This window comes from Gastrolobium bilobum, unplaced genomic scaffold, assembly GCF_033153095.1.
Source record: "Gastrolobium bilobum isolate Gb01-03AN ecotype WA unplaced genomic scaffold, APGP_CSIRO_Gbil_v1 utg4894, whole genome shotgun sequence".
Taxonomy (NCBI): Eukaryota; Viridiplantae; Streptophyta; class Magnoliopsida; order Fabales; family Fabaceae; genus Gastrolobium; species Gastrolobium bilobum.
In genome coordinates, this window is record NW_026897359.1 from 13067 (window position 1) to 33610 (window position 20544).

The 20544-nt window shown below is 34.9% G+C and overlaps 1 protein-coding gene across 1 annotated transcript; it reads left to right on the forward strand.

The window, feature by feature from the left end:
* The first annotated feature begins 1356 nt into the window (after positions 1–1356).
* Positions 1357–18351, forward strand: LOC133306220 (uncharacterized). The gene is made up of 16 exons (XM_061506514.1): positions 1357–1377; positions 1617–1717; positions 2004–2106; positions 2544–2599; positions 2849–2901; positions 6631–6755; positions 7301–9592; positions 9698–9815; positions 9956–10041; positions 10445–10689; positions 11767–11853; positions 11985–12084; positions 16731–16938; positions 17034–17166; positions 18042–18099; positions 18214–18351. The coding sequence occupies exons 6-16, from the start codon at positions 6660–6662 to the stop codon at positions 18349–18351; spliced, it is 3561 nt and encodes a 1186-aa protein (XP_061362498.1). The 5' UTR covers positions 1357–1377; positions 1617–1717; positions 2004–2106; positions 2544–2599; positions 2849–2901; positions 6631–6659.
* The last annotated feature ends 2193 nt before the right edge of the window (positions 18352–20544 follow it).

A 20544-nucleotide genomic window follows, 5' to 3' on the forward strand; every position in this document is an offset into this window, starting at 1 on the left:
TGATAAAGAGCAACAACGCCCATGTACTTGTGAAATTAACACCATTTCCATTTTATTGATTTGTCATGATTATTTGTTCATGAAAAAGAGCAACGTACGTAACACAGGTTTTGGCTTATCTTAAGAAGATAGATAGGATTATAAAATTATAGGAGTTAGGCCATTTCCATGTGCTCTAACAGAGCTGTTTTTTGACTGTCTTAATTTTGTAGGTGCTACTTGGGTGTTGAGCTACTTATATCTAATAGCGAGGGAAACAAAACTTTACTCAAGTCCTTCTGGCATCACTCAGATGTCACTACAAGAAAAACGGCAAATAATGGCTGTGTTGAATGTTGTGAAGCAAAAAGATCCACTTTCTAGTGAGGTAATTACTTTTGTGCAATCTATCTTTTTTATATTTTTATTAATGTTTGTATGGAGTATTATAATTCTATCTTTTCCATGATCCGTATTAGAGTAGCGTAGGCTGCCATATCTGTGATTGTTGATTTTTAGACTGTATGAATTAGAGTCTCGGGAAAGTTTCTTAACTTTAACTACATGTGCTGTATGTTTTGGTCTCATGCAGGCATCTTTTGTTGGAGCCATGGCTATTGCTGACTTAGTGAAGACTACCTTAGGGCCAAAGGGAATGGTAAAAACTCCTCTTCACTAAATGATTTTATTTTTTACTGTTAACTAATTCATATATCTTGGATGTGATAACTGCAGGATCAAATTTTGCAGTCAACTAGTAGAGGACGTGAAGTTTTTGTCACTAATGATGGTGCTACAATCTTGAAGTCCCTCCATATTGATAATCCATCTGCTAAAGTCCTTGTTGGTATCCTTATCATTTTTTATTGCTATGTGAAATCAGCTTAGAAATTGTTGGATGGTAAAGGATTTTGGAGAGAGCTAATATGAAAGGCCTGAAGCGCACACGCAAAGGTAATATATTTCCTGAAATTTACCTTCCTATGTTACAAGATATTTGCGATTCTGATTGTTTTTTATTCATGTTCTCTGCAAGCTCTCTTTGTTTTTTCATTTCTCACACTAGTTTCATTAAGCCTTCTATGTGTGCGCTCTGTTTTTTCTGTAGTGTGTGTACTTGTTTCAATTTACTATTAGACAAGCATTTTCTGAATTTCATATACATTTAATTTCTCTGTGTGGTGTGGTTGGATTCATAACAGATCAAGAAGTAGAGATGGTGAGAGGAAAGACTCAGATGAGGCGCATAGAGAACGCCACAAGAAGACAAGTCACTTTCTCAAAGCGGCGTAATGGGTTGCTGAAGAAGGCTTTTGAACTATCTGTTCTTTGTGATGCTGAGGTAGCTCTTATTATCTTCTCTCCAAGAGGAAAACTTTACGAATTTGCAAGCTCCAGGTATGGATCCTCAACATTTATTACAAATTCTTTTATGTGAGAGTTAGTTTAATTTTGTCGGCTAGTAAATTTCATGCATACTTTACGAATTTTATTTGATATTGTTATTATTATTATTATATAACCTCTTAAGTACAAGAGCTTATAATATGACATATGATCACGTGTAAATTTTTGTCTATATTTAGAAGAATTTTCCGCTGAATGCTCAAACCCTTGATGAGCTTCACTTTCGACAGAAGAAGAAGTTCGCACCCACCACCCTTGTCAAAGGGAATCAAACTCCCTTTGCCATTCTCTCTGAACAAGAGCGCCAGAAGCTGCAACTACAGTCTATCAGGTATATATTTTTGTCGCTTTTTAAGAACTGCAAATTAGTTTTACTGATTTGATTAAGTAAATCAAATTACTGCAAATCAATTTTCTAGAGTTGATTGAGAAAATCAAATTACTGCAAATTATTTTTATTGATTTGATTGAGTAAATCAAATTATTGCAAATCAATTTTCTTGAGATGATTGAGTTAATCAAATTACTGCAAATAGTTTTCTTGAGTTGATTTTGTATTTGTTTTTTTATAGAATTTTTGTATTTTTGTGGATTACAAAAGTTACTTTTTTTAATAGAAATTAAATTATTGACAACTACAACAGCACGATGGTTCCTGCTTCTGGCCAAAAACCTGCTTTTGATCCAGTTATATCTGCTATACTGGATCCAATAATTCAGGTATTTTTCTCAATCTGGTACCTGTATTTGATAACATGACCATTCTGTGTAATCATGAAAGAGAATGATGTGAAATTGTGAATATTTTCTCAATCTGGTAATTTTTTTTTGGTACCTGCATTTGATAGCATGACCATTTTGTGTAATCATGAAAGGGAATGATGTGAAATTGTGAATATTATTCTAAAATTTGACCTTTGTGATTTTATATGGTTACTTACATAATGGTAGTCTTTGAAAATCTTTGTACTTGGCAGCTATATATAACACTATGAGATGGTGTATCTGTGTAGAACTGCTGCCCTTGGGTTCCAAAATAATGCTATTATTTTTGGTTCTTACCTGAGGTTTTTTAAGATTTTGCACTAATAGTTTTGCACCTAATTCTCAGATTGATTCTTAGACCTTTGACTTAAAAAGAGATATTGTCTTGATAGATTCGTGGCTTGGCATGGCCTGCGGTTCTTTACGGACTGGTTGCTCAAAGTGCAAGGTGTGCCTCTACCCATGCGTCATCTATTATTCACCTGCAACTCTTGAGTCTGAAAGCATGTGCGGGTTGTTATTTTCTGATGGTTATGAATTTTACATTCGCTCATCATGTTGAGGTTCTATATCGGTCCAGTAGTGTAAGCAATGACCATACAGGATACACAATATATGAAATGATGCATATTAGCATATATGAATATAAGCAAAATTCTTTCTGTAAATGATATGATTTGGTTTTTTTCTTTTCCAGGGCTAGAACGGAGTACTCTCATGCCATCAATTATGAGAGTAAATAGAAAAGAGGTATGTGCTACTTTTTCTTGTTTTGCTTTTTCCCTTCTTAACCCTAAGCATAACTGCTGCATTTTTATGTATTTTTATAGTTTACTATTATAATTTGCTATTAGAAAGGATAAGAACTTAGAATAGATCCACCAACACAGGAAAGGATGAAGAATCAAATGATAAAAGTTCAGTTGGTGTCAGAGAACTGAGTAGGTAGGGGTTGAGAGTATGTGTTCGATCTTTCCTAATACCATCTTTGGAAGGGGTTTAAAACTTTAATTCAGGAATCCGCTATTAGCTTTGAATTATGTATATTTTAATGGTTTGGTTTCTGATTTATTTAGGCTGAGTGAAGTGTGATTTGCATGTATTGGGCCCAAAAAGAGAAATCCAAGGAGGTATTAAAGTCCAGCACAATTGGTAGATAGCTGAGTTCCTTAAACATGCTGACAGGGGTTCGATTCCGAGTCGTGCGTATGGAAAAGGCTTTGTTGGGAGAGGTTTACTCATTTAATGTGATCTCCCGCCTCGAAAGGATTAGTCTTCGGCTGTCGGCTGGAGTATACCTTAGGAAAAAAAAATATAAATTAGCCAATAGATCTTGGGAAAGGATCCTTCTGCGAATTAAAGCAAGAATTGGAAAATTCCAATGAAATAGCATAGTAAGTCGAATTCTGAGATTAAAGTGTCATAGCATAGCAGTGCGATAAATGCAGAAATTCAAACTATTTAAATTTGAATTTTGAACTTGATTAGTACTGGAAGAGTTCAGCATTTAATATTTTTGTAGTGGGAAAAAAATATATAATAAATTTAAATATAATATAAAATTATAGATTAAATGAAAAAATATTTAAAATTATAAAAATATATGTAGAGCTGATAAAAAAATAATTTAAAATTTAACTGCAAAAAAATAGTAGTAATTAATATACATATTACGAATAAGTCTAATTGCTGATGTTAATAATGAGTTGCCAATTTCATTAATAAAAATGAGAAATAGTTAATCCTAAGATGAATGAGATATGAATGAAATCCTTATAAAAATGGTAGTTGTCAATGCTCATAATGATAAGATGAAAAATAAAAAATAATTATACGAGATATAGAATTTAAAAACACAAATAAATGAAAAACATTTTATTTCAAATCAAAATTTAAAATATTTAAACTAAATATTAGTGCGAAAAGAGTTTAGTATTAATTAGTCGCGGACAGGTGCATTAATATCCTATTTCGTTTTTGAATGGGAAAATAGTTTAACATCTTTTAATGGGAGACAATTATATTAAATTCTCATTATTTTCTACATGCGAATTAGTGGCAGACAGGTGCATTAATATCTTACTTCTTTTTTAAAATTTGAAATTTGAAGTTGATATAGGTTGGAAAATAGTTTACCATCTTTTAGTAGGAGACAATTATATTAAATTTCCATTATTTTCTACATTGGAATTGTTAACTCTCATTTTAAAAACCATTGAATGCTTTTTCCCATAATTATCAAAAAAACCAAAAGATCCCAAGAAATTTCTGAAGTTGAACATATATATATATATATATATATATATATATATATATATATATATATATATATATATATATATATATATATAGTAAATTTCTTTTAGCATTTTAAGTTTCTGCACTGGGAAAAATATATATAATAAATTTAAATATAATATAAAATTATAGATTAAATGAAAAATATTTAAAATTATAAAAAATAAGTAAAGTTGATAAAAATATTTGAAATTTAACTGCAAAAAAAATGACTTAATTATACTTTAAAATAAAATTAATTAAAAATTTAACTTAAAAAAATAATACAAAAGAAAAGAAAAAATCGTACAAGTATTTTTTTTAACATAACTGTTTTAAATTATATGTATGACCAATATAAAAATTATAAATTAAAAGATAAAATTAATTTTTCAAAACATATTTATAATTAATACAAAATAATTGGATACCAAAAAAATACAAAATAATTCAAATTTTTTATTGAAATAAAAAAATGACATCTATCATTCAGTAAAAAACTAATTATAAAAAACTAATTATAAAAATTTAATCACTGTAAAAAATGAATGATTCAAAAAGAGAATGAAAAAAATATTTTTGTAGAGCTGATATTTTTGTAGTGAGAAAAAAATATATAATAAATTTAAATATAATATAAAATTATACATTAAATGAAGAAATATTTAAAATTATAAAAATATATGTAGAGCTGATAAAAAATAATTTAAATTTAAAATTTAACTGCAAAAAAATAGTAGTAATTAATATACATATTACGAATAAGTCTAATTGCTGATGTTAATAATGAGTTGCCAATTTCATTAATAAAAATGAGAAATAGTTAATCCTAAGATGAATGAGATATGAATGAAATCCTTATAAAAATGGTAGTTGTCAATGCTCATAATGATAAGATGAAAAATGAAAAATAATTATACGAGATATAGAAATTAAAAACACAAATAAATGAAAAACATTTTATTTCAAATCAAAATTTAAAATATTTAAACTAAATATTAGTGCGAAAAGAGTTTAGTATTAATTTGCGCGGACAGGTGCATTAATATCCTATTTCATTTTTGTTCGAAATTTGAAGTTATATAGATGGAAAAATAGTTTAACATCTTTTAATGGGAGACAATTATATTAAATTCTCATTATTTTCTACATGCGAATTAGTGGCAGACAGGTGCATTAATATCTTACTTCTTTTTTAAAATTTGAAATTTGAAGTTGATATAGGTGGAAAAATAGTTTACCATCTTTTAGTAGGAGACAATTGTATTAAATTTCCATTATTTTCTGCATTGGAATTGTTATCTCTCATTTTAAAAACCATTGAATGCTTTTTCCCATAATTATCAAAAAAACCAAAAGACCTCAAGAAATTTCTGAAGTTGAACATATATATATATATATATATATATAAATTTATTATATATATACATATATAGTAAATTTCTTTTAGCATTTTAATTTTCTGCACTGGGAAAAATATATATATAATAAATTTAAATATAATATAAAATTATAGTTTAAATGAAAAATATTTAAAATTATAATAAATATGTAAAGTTGATAAAAAATATTTGAAATTTAACTGCAAAAAAAAAAGACTTAATTATACTTTAAAAGAAAATAAATTAAAAATTTAACTTAAAATGTACTAATTTAGAGATTAATTTTGAATATTTTTTTAGAGATTAATCAACAACAAAATTTTGATTTTTTTTTTCTATGGATCGCATGAATAATGTACTAATTTAATATAAATTTAATTTAGCGGAATTGAAGCAACAATCCAACTACTGAATATAAGTATTAATCCAATACGTTGACCAATCAATTAACAATCAGAATTTAATAACATTGACAGAACATGTGAAAAAGCTGTGACAGGAGTCCATTGGGTACACATGTTTTGGTTTTCAAAGTTGCACGTGCACAAATAACCTAGGACTGTAAAAGATCACGTGGGGGCAATCGCTACACTAAGTGGGCCCATAAAGATCGCCACATAAGCAACAATGGAATGTGTATAGCAGCTGATGATTAATATATATATAGAAGTCCGACGTGCATATGCTCAGGATATAGATATATATGTTAATTTTATATAATATTTCAAATTTCAAATTAATGTTAAATATAAAAAGTTAAATTAAACAAGAGTCTTAATTACTATAAAAGGATTATAATATATGTTCTTTCGTGTGAAAGGCGGCATTCTCAAAACTGAAAAGTATCCAATGGCTGTAGAGGGAGTGATGGATTCTCCAAGCAAGAAGCCTCAAGGAGGATTCGCCAAAAAGAAAATGTTCTTTGGAATCAATGAACGTGTTGAGGTAATCAATTTCTTGACAAAAAGAATGTTCTTTTCGTTATTGGAATTTCTGGGGTCTTTTTTAATTTATTTATTTTCGCAATTCTTTAACTTTTGTACGATGCTGTTTTTTTTTAATTGTTTTTCTATCCTTGTCAATGTGTTTCAGTTTGTGAGTATTTGGTTTTCATTGTTGTTGTTGTTAATTCTTGGGTTTTGATTAGTTTCAACGATTGGTTGTCACTGTATTTTGATGGCTACATTACACATACCATTGATGTTTTCATTATTAAATTCCCTTTTTTTTTATCTACCAAAAAAAAAAATTTCCCCTTTTTTCACGGTTTATTGTGCTGTGCATTGTTCCCTTTGTCGTTCTTGCAAAGTACTTTTTTGACTTGTGGCAATGTTTATGGTAATATAATATTAAGTTTTCAAAAATTTCCATCATGATCACTATGTTTTTTTTTTTAAAGCTACTTTGTAGTTAAAATTAGTGTGTATTTTTTTTTTATCTGGAATTTCCTTTTCTAGAATTTGAAAAGTTTTGACTTTTGAAATTTTCAGTTGAGGAGTGTTGAGGATGGGTTTCTGGGGTCATGGCACCCGGGGATAGTTATCCATTGTGAGAAGCTAAAGCGCCTTGTCAGATATGATAATATCTTAGATGATGATGAGATTAATAATCTTGAGGAGTTAGTGAATGTTTCTGAAGCTTTGGATGGTCAAAGTAGCTCTTCAGATTTCTATAAGCGCGGTTTCATTAGGCCAGTGCCTCCTTTGATTGAGTTTGATAAAAGGAACCTTAAATTTGGTGTGTGTGTTGATGTGAACTATCAGGAAGCTTGGTGGGAAGGTGTTATATTTGATCACAATGATGAGAAGGAGGAGAGGAGTGTGTTTTTCCCTGATTTGGGTGATGAAATGAATGTTGAAATTCACCAACTTCGGATTACTCAGGACTGGGATGAAGTTGCAGAGAAGTGGGAGCAGCGAGGGAAATGGGTGTTTCTTGAATTGATTGAGGAGTGTGAGAGGACATCATTTGTTGGAGTTTCAGCAAAGCAGATTTGGTATGATGTACGGGGAAAAAGTGATTTTAACAGGATTGGGGAGTGGACATTCAATGTGAAGGACTTATGGAGAGACATGGTATTGGATGTTGTTGATGAGTACTTTTCTCTTACTGCAGAAGAAGTTTTCTCAGTCTTAAACCTTCCAAGGAGTTTATTCAATGAAACACCAGAGGTGGAGTCTGTTGAACCTGTAGCTAATGGGGACTTGAACACAACATTACCTGAAAAGGAAATTTTGATGCAGAAAGATCCTCTTCCTCCATTTGAAGAGGTCTTATCAGAGTTTCAAACTGAAATCCCCCCTGATGATGCTGGTGAAGAAGTTTCAGGTTCTAGCTGTTTTGAGAATAATAGAGAAAATATATCCTCAACTCGTTCAAGGTCCGGGCATTGGAAACCTCTTAAGTTTTCTGAAGTTGAATTATGTCCTGATGCTGTTAAGCAATATGCACTTGGTTCTAAGAGCATAGCAACTAGGAAACTTTGGACTAAAAAAGTACATAAACATCTTGCATACCTTGGATGGAAAATTGAGTGGACATCTAAATTTCGTGGGTATAAACGTTACAGGTACAAGTCACCTGATGAACAGGACCAGAAGTTTTACCTCTCACTCACTAAAGTTTGTAAAGTTATGCAAAATAACTCCAAAACAAACTTCTTGATGTCCCAAAATGATGAGAGTATAATGCATCATACCTTTGACTCCCATCTTTCACATGTGCCTCTTAATCCATCCGAAAAGATTCAGGATCCAGATACTTCTCTTGCAACTTTGCCACCTCCTCCTGTTGAAGTTGTAGATGAACCAGAATTTGCAGATGAACCGGCGTTTTGTCCTCAAGCTGTTGTGGAATATTATAATGCATTCAAAAAGAACAGGACTGATAAAAGAAAATGGATACAGAAAGCAAAGAAGCATCTGCTAGCAGAAGGATGGACTTTGGAACATCATCCAACTAATAAAAGAAGGGGAATTAAATATATATGTCCACAAAAGAAAATTTTTCTGACACTCCATGCAGCATGCGGATTTTGTATCAAAGAAAGCATTCCTAAATGGACTAATTCTGGCATGCAACTTGTAAATGAAAATGACTCAGTCATTAATGAGGAAAATGTTGATCAAGTTCAGAATGGTTATTTATTAAATAGAGTATCCCAATTGCCTCCGGAGAAACCTGCATTACATGGCATAGATGGCGTAGCTGCAAGTGGATCTACTGCAAATAGGAAGCGGAAACGCTTGAGTAATTCAAAGGCTAGCCTACCTAAGCGCCAAAGGAATGGATTACCTGTACGGGTGCTTAGATCAAGTAAAAGGGTGCAAGAGGTGTCTACCCCTTCTCTGTCACACCAGAAGCCACAAAATGTTCTGTCTTGGTTGATAGACCACAATGTAGTGCTACCAAGGTCTAAGGTTTATTACCTGGAAAAAAGCCGGTACCGTGCTATGGCTGAGGGGCGAATAACTCGTGATGGAATCAAATGTAACTGCTGTCAGACAGTTTACAGTCTTGTTGGCTTTGAAAAGCATGCTAGTGGTAGTAGTACCCCCAGACCTGCTGCTAATATCTTTTTGGAAGATTATGGTAGGTCACTCTTAGATTGCCAGATTCAAATAATGCAAGATTATAGGATAAGGGAAACTAAAGAAAAACCATGCAATGGTTTGTTTCAAGGGGAGAATGACTACATTTGTTCTGTTTGCCACTATGGTGGTGAACTTATTTTATGTGATCAATGTCCGTCTTCATTTCACAAGACATGTCTCGGTTTGGAGGTAGATTAGCCTTTTCCTTCTCAATCATGCAATATTTATTTAATGTTATCTTGTTTTTACTTATTACTTCAATTTACGTGGGCTGGTTTCATTTTTCCTCTATAGGATATCCCTGATGGTGACTGGTTTTGTCCATCGTGTCGTTGCGGGATTTGTGGCCAAAGCAAAATCAATGGAGATGAGGATGGACATTTCCTTGCTTGTACTCAGTGTGAAAATAAATGTAAGTACGCTAATATGTATGTTCACTTTAACATTTCGTTCATGCCTGGATATCTTTTTGAGTGTGTATTTTTCTACATATGTAATAATGTAAATCAACATTGCAATGCTTATGGTGTCATCTTTGTCAATCTTATGTAGATCATGTTAGGTGCGTGAAAAGTAGAGCTGTGGATGAATCAAGAAGGTATCAGGAAAACTGGTTCTGTGGAAAAAAGTGTGAAAAGGTACATTAAATCCACCTCCCTCATTTCTTCTAGTTTTAAGAAATTTTTAGTCATATTTTGCACCAAAAATTAGCAGTTCCTTTTTATTTACTTCCAGGATTTTCTTTCCCTTTTTTTGTTATTGAATTTATTCTGCTTTTACTTTCATTCGAAGCATTATTTTACTGCTCGTTTATTGAAACAAAATTGTATGTATTGTCAATACTTCTGCATATGTGATTCTGGTCAACAGTTACACGTGATTTCATTGAATTTATGAGGCTTTATTTTCTTGAAAAGCAGAAGGTATTTGTTTAATGCCAGAGAAGCATATAAGGCTGTCTGTCTTTGATATATGTGCTGCTAGAAAAGGTTTTTTTACTACACCAGTTCTACTCTACACTCTCATATCTATTTTTTGCAGATATATGAAGGCCTCAACAAACTGTTAGGAGTGCCAGTTACAGTGGGTTTGGGCAATCTAACTTGGACACTAGTGAAGTTCAGCAACTCTGAGAGTTGTAATCTTGGCAGTGCTAAAAGTGAATTGCTAGCAGAAAGTTACTGCAAACTCAACGTTGCTCTTTCAGTGATGCATGAATGTTTCGAGCCCCTAAAGGAACCTTTCTCTAGCAGAGATCTCGTGGAAGATGTTATATTCAGCAGATGGTCAGAAATTCTTATCCTTCAAGATATGCTCATAATGTTTTATTATAATTCTTTGTATATTGTGTTTGTGTTGTACTCATCATATACGTAGTGTGTAAATCATAGGCAGAGGGACCTGCTGACCATAGTTCTATCTTATATTACGCCTTTTAATCTCACCTTTCCTGGGATGTTCAATTGGAGTGGTTCTAGTTTTATCTATAGGGTAAAGTTGTTCATGTGAGAATGTTTCATAAGTCTTATTTAACAAGAGGATCCTTTACTTCCTTTTGATTTGTATTGTATTTTCTGCAGAAAAAATGTATTCCATTTGACTAGTGATTTTTGAGTCTTTTTACTATCTGTATTTTCTGCAGAAAAAATGTACAAATTGTATTGCACAAATAAGTGTTGAAAAAATGTATTTTCTGCAAAGGATATAATTTCTAGGAGTAATTGTTATTGGATAATATCGGGTAGGTCATTCATATTTATGTGGATTTTTTGGCTTCCTACACGGCTACTGATAGAAATTTATTTTCAGTTAGAGACAAGTAATGGATGTAATTCAGTTATGTAATGTGGTTAGTTATTCTTGTAGTATTTAGGAGTTAGTTATTTAAATAAATAATTAGTAATTGTATTAACTGCAATTTAATGGGCAGTTATTGTGGGAAGATCTGAATTAATGTAGCTGTTATGGTTAAATGCAGCATTTATTTTAGAAAATAACTGCAATATTAGTTAGCAGTGTTTAATGCTCTCTATATATGAAAGTAGGAGGGATGAGTAGCATTATTCTGGTTTTTCATATTGTAAGTTCTGCATAGCAGGGGCTTGGAGAGATCCTCCAATGCTGGGAGCAGTTTTACACTTTTATTATTGCTTGTAATTCTCTTTTAATTCAATAAACTCTCTTTCTTTGTTCACGATAGGAATTTAAACCTATCAGCTACACATTTATACCATTTACTAATGGATTTGTTCACATCTACCATATCTACTCTGACCATATGATCATGATATCTTCTCTAAATTGTGCTACATTATAGTTTTATCTGAGTCAATACCTGATACCTGTACTTTGGAATTTTGTAGGTCAGAGCTTAATCGGTTAAATTTCCAGGGTTTCTATACCGTACTTCTGGAAAGAAATGAAGAACTGATTAGTGTGGCAACCATTAGGTGAGTATAGGATCAATTTCCATCAAGTACTAGGCTTTGTTGGATTGTATGATTCCCTTTTCTATTTGTGCTGCATTTTCTTATGCCTTGTTGTGCTATGCTCATCTTGATTTACTATTTCAATCTTTTAGGATCTATGGAGATAAGGTTGCAGAAATACCTCTTGTTGGTACCAGATTACAGTATCGTCGACATGGAATGTGTCGCATTTTAATGAATGAGCTTGAAAAGGTAATCCACAAAGCACCCATTTACCCTTTTTTTGTCTTTTTCCCTTCATTACTTATTTTTTTCCTGGAATAAATGGTGTAATGACTGCACAGTCTGCACTGCATTGTTTTCTGAAGGCAACTACAGCAAAGCTTTCTCTAGAATAATATACCTTTGAGGCTAAAAGATGTACTGAAACCAATCTCATTCTCTAGAATAATATACCTTTGAGGCTAAAAGATGTCCTGAAACCAATCTCATTGTCACAAAAGCATTCTCCCTGATCCTAGCATGACCATTTTTATCCAATAAGCTTTCATTCTTTCAACTTTTTGAGCTCATTTTTAATCCTACTTAATACGAAACTTCCTTTGTCTGTGAAGTCTGCCACATATGTGTTTGTTTTTATAATTCAGAAGAAAATTAAAGGAAATTAAGTATTTATAATGGAGCAGCACTATTTCACCCGAAGTTTTTACTGTAAATCGTCACTTTGAATTTAGGTGTATGGTTGAAAAACATTAAAAAATTTCAATATTTATAAACTTTTCTGTTCATATTGATGTTAAGACTTCAATCCTAGACTAAACTCAGGTTTGAAGCAATAATCTTCAGTACAACTTTAGCAGAACAATATATTTTGTAGGGACAGGATATTAAGCCTATCTTATTTCATGCCTACTCTACCTATACCATTAGATCACAATCTCAACTTACCTTTATCCTTTCTCTTTCTTCTTGAGATTATGATCTAATGGTATTAAGGAATAGTCATGAAAAAAAGATGGACATGATATCCTATCCCTATTATGTAATATGTAGATTGGCTATGAAAGTCCTATCCTTACTTTCTATTTTAATTAATTCCAATGATGACCATATGATTTTGACATTATGATCAAAATATTTAGTATGATATTCTTGTCACAATAAAAAAGTCCAGTTTGGCGAATTGTTAAAATTTTATGATAGCTACAACTCAAGAATTATGAAAACTTCAACAAGACAATTTATTTATCAATTAACCAACGGCAATTCGAGGTTGCCGACAACTCCAGAAATGATAAGAGGAAGGAGAGAATTCAGTTATCAGTACTAAGCTACCTCTACTACAGTTCCTCTCAGCTACTTAAGGCAGAGCTAAATGATAGAGCAACACTTTGGGTTGGTAATAGTCCAGACCCATTACAATAGAAGGAAACTAACAACGGGTAAATGGGCTAACAGTAACAACTCAAGCCCACTAAGAATTAATAGACCAACTCCATCAGATGATGCCACCTATTGTCCACGTGCCCCCATCACAAAGTCTTTGTGGTCCACTTGGCTCTTACTCTGACTCTCTTCCCTCTTCTAAGTACTTCATCTTCCTTCTCCATTGGTACGCTTCCTTCTGCCTCATCTTCCTCCTCTCTTCCGGTGCTCTCACCTCTGTTCCCTGGCTTGAGGTTCGTATCATTTTCCCCTTCCCTTAAAGACTCGATCTTGCCCTCAAGATCGAACTGGGGGTAAGCCTTACAAAAATCAGAAACTGACACCCAAGAGGCATCCTCTAATGGTAGTCCCTGCCACTGAACCAAAATCTGAAGATCAGAGCCCTTTCCCTACGGCACCGTCCTTGAACGCACAATAGCTAGCAGTTCTGTCACTGGATGATTCTCCCACATTGTCTCTGGCAAAGGCTGGGGATGAAAGAATGAATTTTGACGAAACGCCTTGAGCAATGAAACATGAAAGATAGGATGTATGTGTGACCCTTCTGGAAGTGTCAAACGGTAAGCTACCGGAAACGGACCATAATACCGTCGTCTCAGCTTGGAGAAAGTCTGGTTTCTCACCGAGCTCTGACTATAAGGTTGGAGTTTTACCAAGACCTGGTCACCAACATCAAATTGCACATCACGACGGTGCTTATCAGCCTGGTTCTTCATGCGCTGGCGGGTGCGGTGCAAGTTGTCCCTGAGATTCTGGATGATGGCGTCCCTCTGTGTCAGGAGAGTATCCACCGCTTCAATAGGTGAGGTTCCTCCATCGTATGGCTGCAAGGCTGGAGGTAGACGTTCGTACAGAACCTGAAATGGTGTTGACCCAATCGAGGAATGAAACGAGGAACTATACGAGAACTCAGCCCAAGGTAAGTATTGAACCCAGCTCTTTGGATTCTCCATGGTGTAACATCTCAGATAATGTTCTAACCCCCGATTAGTAACCTTGGTTTGTCCATCGCTTTTAGGGTGATTGGCAGTGCTGAAATGGAGACGAGTTCCACGTAACCATGATAGCTCTTGCCAAAACTTGCTGATGAATACCCGATCTCGATCTGAAACAATAGAGCGAGGGACTCCATGGTGTCGGCAGATGTCAGAGACGAACACAGATGCCACCTTCGAAGCTGTGAAATTCCCAGCCAGAGCAGAAAAATGGGCATATTTTGACAGCCGATCTACAACAACCATAATGGTTGTTTTGCCTTCTGATGGGGGAAGGCCCACTATGAAATCCATCGAAAGATCTTCCCAAACCGCATGAGGAATCATCAACGGCTGTAGGAGTCCAGTAGGGGATAGTGGTTGATACTTGGTGACCTGACATATGGGGCAGGTTCGCACAAACTCTTGAACATCGTGTTTCATATTTGGCCAATAGTAATGGGTAGAGATCCGATGCAGTATTTTTCGGATTCCGCCATGTCGTCCAATTGCTGAGGAGTGGAATGTATGCAACAAAGTGATTTTGATGTCAGAAGTACTAGCAAGGACTATTCGCCCTTTGAAGAAGATCAAGCCCTCTTTGAAAGTGTAATGTTCAAACCCCTCTCTCTGTTCTTCAATGGCTTTGGCTATGCTCATTAATTCTGAGTTGCTTTTGACCTCAGCTTTACGAATGGAACGCAAATCAACGTAGAATCACTGATGTGTTCTGAACGGACGAGACCCACAACGAACAGAGGGCAGATCTGGAAAGAAGGGAGGAAGGCGAGTTTGTCTGCCCTAGAATGGCAGGAAAAGGTGACTAGAAAAGTGCTCACGCGCCGCTGAAAGGAGGCGCGTGAGCACCACGCGCAGGAAGGTCAGTCGCGCGTGTGGGCGCGTGAGATGGCTGCCGGTGATGGGCCTTCCACAGAGACGGTCGTCGGAGGAAGGGGAGCCTGATCGCAGGTGTTCCGGTTGAAACCGTAGCCGGAAAAGTTTTCCGGTGACCGTGAACAGTAGCAAACGGCGGTTCCGGCGGCAAACGGAGGCTGATGTCGTCCTATTCAAGGTTGAGGAGGCTGGTTTCTGACTATTCAAGGCTGAGGATAAGTATTTTGTGACAAATTAAAGGTTAGGTCTAAAAAAGGGTTGCCGGTATGATGCACGGCGAGATAGGGGTTTTATGCGGAAGCGAGGTTTCTTAGAATATTAGCTCTGGTACCAACTTAAAAGTAAGAAAATATATTGTATTCAATTGTATATAGAATTGTACAAAGGACCTCTATTTAAAGAGGTTAAATGACCTAATGGGCTAAGCCTAAATAACTTGCTAGAATAACAGAATAATAACTAAAAGGGCCGACCCAGTTCAAACCCACTGCGTGAGTGTTTGGGGAAGGGCAAATACGAGTCAAGCCTTACCCTTGCTTTGCAAGGAGGCCGAGTCGAATCCAGGACCTTGGACACCCCGGCAAGCAAGCTTACCGCTGAGCCAAGCCGGCCTTTCACAAATTTTCAGCGGCGATTATGAAAACTTCAACGAGACAATTTGTTTATCAATTAACCAACGACAATTCGAGGTTGCCGGCAACTCCAGAAATGATAAGAGGAAGGAGAGAATTCAGTTATCAGTTAACCTACGGCAATTCGAGGTTGCCGGCAACTCTAGAAATGATAAGAGGAAGGAGAGAATTCAGTTATCAGTACTAAGCTACCTCTAAAACAGTTCCTCTCAGCTACTTAAGGCAGAGCTAAATGACAAAGCAACACTTTGGGCTGGTAATAGTCCAGACCCATTACGATAGAAGGAAACTAACAACGGGTAAATGGGCTAGCAGTAACAACTCAAGCCCACTAAGAATTAATAGACCAACTCCATCAGATGATGCCACCTATTGTCCACGTGCCCCCATCACAAAGTCTTTGGTCCACCTGGCTCTTACTCTGACTCTCTTCCCTCTTCTAAGTACTTCATCTTCCTTCTCCATTGGTACGCTTCCTTCTGCCTCATCTTCCTCCTCTCTTCCGGTGCTCTCACCTCCGTTCCCTGGCTTGAGGTTCGTATCATTTTAGCATTTAGTTCCTAACAGAAGCTACATCTGTGACATAATTTAAGATTGATTATTTAATTGAACTTTCCATGTTTGATATGGAAATGGATTAATAAATTTGTTTTTATTATCGGTTTTCTATAGACCTTTGTTCTACTTTCTCATTTCTGGTATCTCAGCGAGTTTATTTTTAATAGCTTATTCAGTGATCTGATATGGCTAGCAGTATAATCTGGATATAGTAACTAAGGATGATTTCGAAAGCATGTGTATTCAGTACTGATGTTGAATTTGTGTAATTAAAGTGATGGGGGTGGATGAAATGTGGATAATTACAATGTCATAGATTTTTTAAAAATAAAGTCCTACAGTTCCAGCTATTTTTTAAGTTATAATTTTCTAACTTGTGTTTTTCTTTCATCAGAAGCTCATGCAATTAGGAGTTGAGAGGCTTGTGTTGCCTGCTATTCCTAGTGTGCTAGAAACGTGGACAAATGCTTTTGGGTTTGCAGAGATGACAAATTTTGAGAGATCAGAATTTCTGGACCATACATTCCTAGATTTCCAGGGTACCATCATGTGCCAGAAGCGGTTGGAAAAGATTCCTTCTCCAGATTCAGTTTTGTCAAAAGGTTTGTAACTTTTTATGATTCTTGTTGTAAAAGTAACAATTAAATAAAATATTTCTGCTCTAAGTGGTTTACTAATTTAATGTTTCATTTTGCAGATTCCCAACTAAAACAAATTGATGTTTTCAATGGAAGTTGTAGTGTTGACTTTGATAAGCCTTGTCCAGACTCTGAAGTATACCAAGCTAAAGAGATTGACAAAAGAGGGATGATGGATCAACAAATGAGGGAGTATGTCTCACCTCGGTCTATTTAGTTAGTCCTAACCTTACAAAAAAAACAAGATTGTAATGGCATAAATGCTTCTTAAGAGAGAGAGAGACTGCAAAGGCAATATAGTATTGTGGTCTTGTGGACCATTGATCAGGGAAAGGAAGAAAAACAAACCCTTTGAACTATTATTAAATACATTGAAAATTGTAACCTTAGTTGCAACCAAAGTTCATATTTCTCGGAGTTTTATAAGAAAGGTTTTTTTATTACATAATATATCCTGCATTAATGTTCTTGTGATCTATTTGGGTATGATTCACATGTTAGACTATTAATAATTAAACTATGTCTTGATAATACGATTAATGTATTAGCGGATATGTCTATGGTTGTCAGGGATTCTGTGTGTCCTAACATATGCCAAATTTTTAGCAATACATGTGTTCTCTCATATTTCTTTGCTAAATTATTTATGGGCTTCTTTGTGAGTTTCAGCAGATGTTTTTATAGGATAGTATTTTTTTATTGCCAAGGGGGGCCAGTTTAGAGCAGTGGATTACTTGTGATTGAAATGTTACGAATTTGAATGCAGTAAATAACCTTAAACATATCTAGTTCTTTTTTGTTACTAGATTGGGAGGGGAAATCCCCAAAGAACTGAGAAAACTACACCACTATGCTACCAGAAGAAAGAAACAATAATAGAAAATAGGTTTATCAATCTCCTCATATGCAGAGTGTCACGTTGGTGTACCAATATGATCTGCTACAGATCAATCTCATCATCAACATCATCATTTTCCCCCTATTTGCCACCGTAACTATGTTGTTCAGAGATTTTATGTTGGGAAGTGATGATGGTATTGTATCTAACTAATGTGATATTTTTCCAGTACTTGCGCACGCAACAATGATCACCTTGGCAATGGTGTTATTGACTCAGTCACCATGGTACTTTCCATGTCGTTCTTCGATTTGTTTGTGATTCAGACTTTGTTCCCTTATTTTATTTTTTTTGTGTCATTTCTTGTTTCAATTAAGACTGATAACATCCTTGAATCTTAGGTGAAACAACTAAGTGCCGAGGATCAACGGTGCCAGAATGGAACCATTCCACAGTGCTCACTTGTACAAGAATCTGCTGGCAAGTTTAGTGGCTCATATAAGTACTACATCCGTCGGGAAGTGAGAAAGAAAGGCTAGAGTAGGATTTGGGAATGTCATCATGAGCTGCATTGCTGGAAATTGAAATAATTAGCATAGAAGATTTTGCTCAGGAGAATTGAAGTGTCCATCAACCCACACTAATCTCACAAGTTTAGCTTCTTTGTAGAAAGTAAGAATATGTGTATAAGCAGTAGATCAGTTATTCTGTCACGCATGGTTTTACAACGTTTCCCAATTGTACAGTTTGCTTTTACCTGAGTTTGTAAAATAGAAAAGGAAAATTTGATGGAGGCCATTTGTACTTTTTGTTTGTTTGCACTGTGTATATTTTCTACCTGACTGATCTTTAATTTAGACGGTGGAAAAGCATAAACAGATCTCGATTCATAATTATTTTTATCTAAAGGTATCTCAACTCAAAATCTTAAATAGTGAGTTTACCGATCTTTTTAAGTTATATAATCCTCACTTAATTTATTTCTCATCAATATGTAATTTTTTTTTATTTTTTGGTACTCAATCAATATGGAATTTTTACAGCATGCACTTTAACTTCATTTTTAAAATATTTTATATAGATGGTTATATGTCTTATTTCACAAGTGGTTTACTTGAAAAGGATGTTTTTTCAAAACTCAGCACAGACTAGCATGGCACTGACATTTTATTTATTTCAATGTACTTTCTAAAACTTCCTGTAAAATATATTTATTAACCAAACTTTGGTGTCAGTTCATAGCTTTTTCATTTATTTAACATAATTAAAATTTGATGTCCCATGTTAAACATCTACAAACTACAAAGCGAAAAAAAAAAATACTCTAACCTAAGGTGATAAATAATATTAAAACAAAAAATATAAAACATATTAAAATGGCATTTATAAATGTAATTTTAAAATATAAAATAATACATAAACTATCCTAGATATTAATATCTATACAAAAGAATATAACAATATTAAGTTCTATTTTATGGTTTAAAAAAAAAACACATATTCTAACATAAGGTTTCAACTAGAGGTGTCAAAATAGGTTGAAGTCGCAAGTCAGACCTCAAAGCACTATATTTGGCCCTAACCTATTAAGTCCTTTTGTGGTAGGGTTTTTTTTAGCCCGAACCCTTAAAACCCAAAAGTTTAGCGGGCTAAGTTAGGGTTGGACCGTGGGTCAAAATAAAAGGAAGAATAAAATAAGAACAAGTATGAGCTTTTAAAGGTAAGAAAATATTATTATATTCTAATTCACCAAGTACCATTTTTTCCATCTAAGATATGTCCTTATATAGGACTCTAAGCATAACTAGGGGAATAATTACAATTCAGCACACTATTTGTGTGATGGTGGTAGAATACATCTATAACATCCCGGGTGCTGACGAGGGCGGGGAGTGATCGCCGATGCGAAAAGGCATTGACAAGGAGCGGCTACTGGCAGGCTTCCAGCGGCAGGGGTACATGAATGAATCGAATCAACACCCGAAAGAGAGGGATTCCAGAGACTGTGCAGGTATGGGACGGTACAGTTGGGAATGGCTTATAAGAATTAATTAGTACTACCTATACTTACAAGATGCATCTACTTTTCGGTAGCCTGGAACGGAAGAACTCCATAGTTAAGTGTGCTTGACTTGCGGCAATTCTGGGATGGGTGACCTCCTGGGAAGTTTTCCCGGGAAGTGTTCAAGTGAGGACAAAGCACGCTGAAAAGTCTCGTGTTAGTGTGTGGGGATAGTCGTTGATCCTTGCAAGTTGCCAGGCGTTACAAGTGGTATCAGAGCAAGGCCTCTCTTCCAGTACGGTGTGGTTCGAGGACAAACCAGGCGGAAGCTGGTGAGCATGTAACATCCCTGGTGCTGACGAGGGCGGGGAGTGATCGCCGGTGCGAAAGGGCATGGACAAGGAGCGGCTCCTGGCAGGCTTCCAGCGACGGGGGTACATGAATGAATCGAATCAACACCCGAAAGAGAGGGATTCCAGAGACTGTGCTGGTATGGGACGGTACAGTTGGGAATGACTTATAAGAATTAATTAGTACTACCTATACTAACAAGATACATCTACTTTTCGGTAGCCTGGAACGGAAGAACTCCATAGTTAAGCGTGCTTGACTTGGGGCAATTCTGAGATGGGTGACCTCTTGGGAAGTTTTCCCGGAAAGTGTGCAAGTGAGGACAAAGCACGCTGAAAAGTCTCGTGTTAGTGTGTGGGGACAGTCTTTGATCCTCGCA

Excerpts from the sequence above, each read along its gene's own strand:
- LOC133306220 (XM_061506514.1), top strand. The coding sequence starts at position 6,660 with ATGGCTGTAGAGGGAGTGATGGATTCTCCAAGCAAGAAGCCTCAAGGA. Across the intron at positions 12,085-16,730 it reads TAATGAATGAGCTTGAAAAG|AAGCTCATGCAATTAGGAGT; the intron begins GTAATCCACAAA and ends TTCTTTCATCAG. Across the intron at positions 16,939-17,033 it reads AGATTCAGTTTTGTCAAAAG|ATTCCCAACTAAAACAAATT; the intron begins GTTTGTAACTTT and ends TTCATTTTGCAG.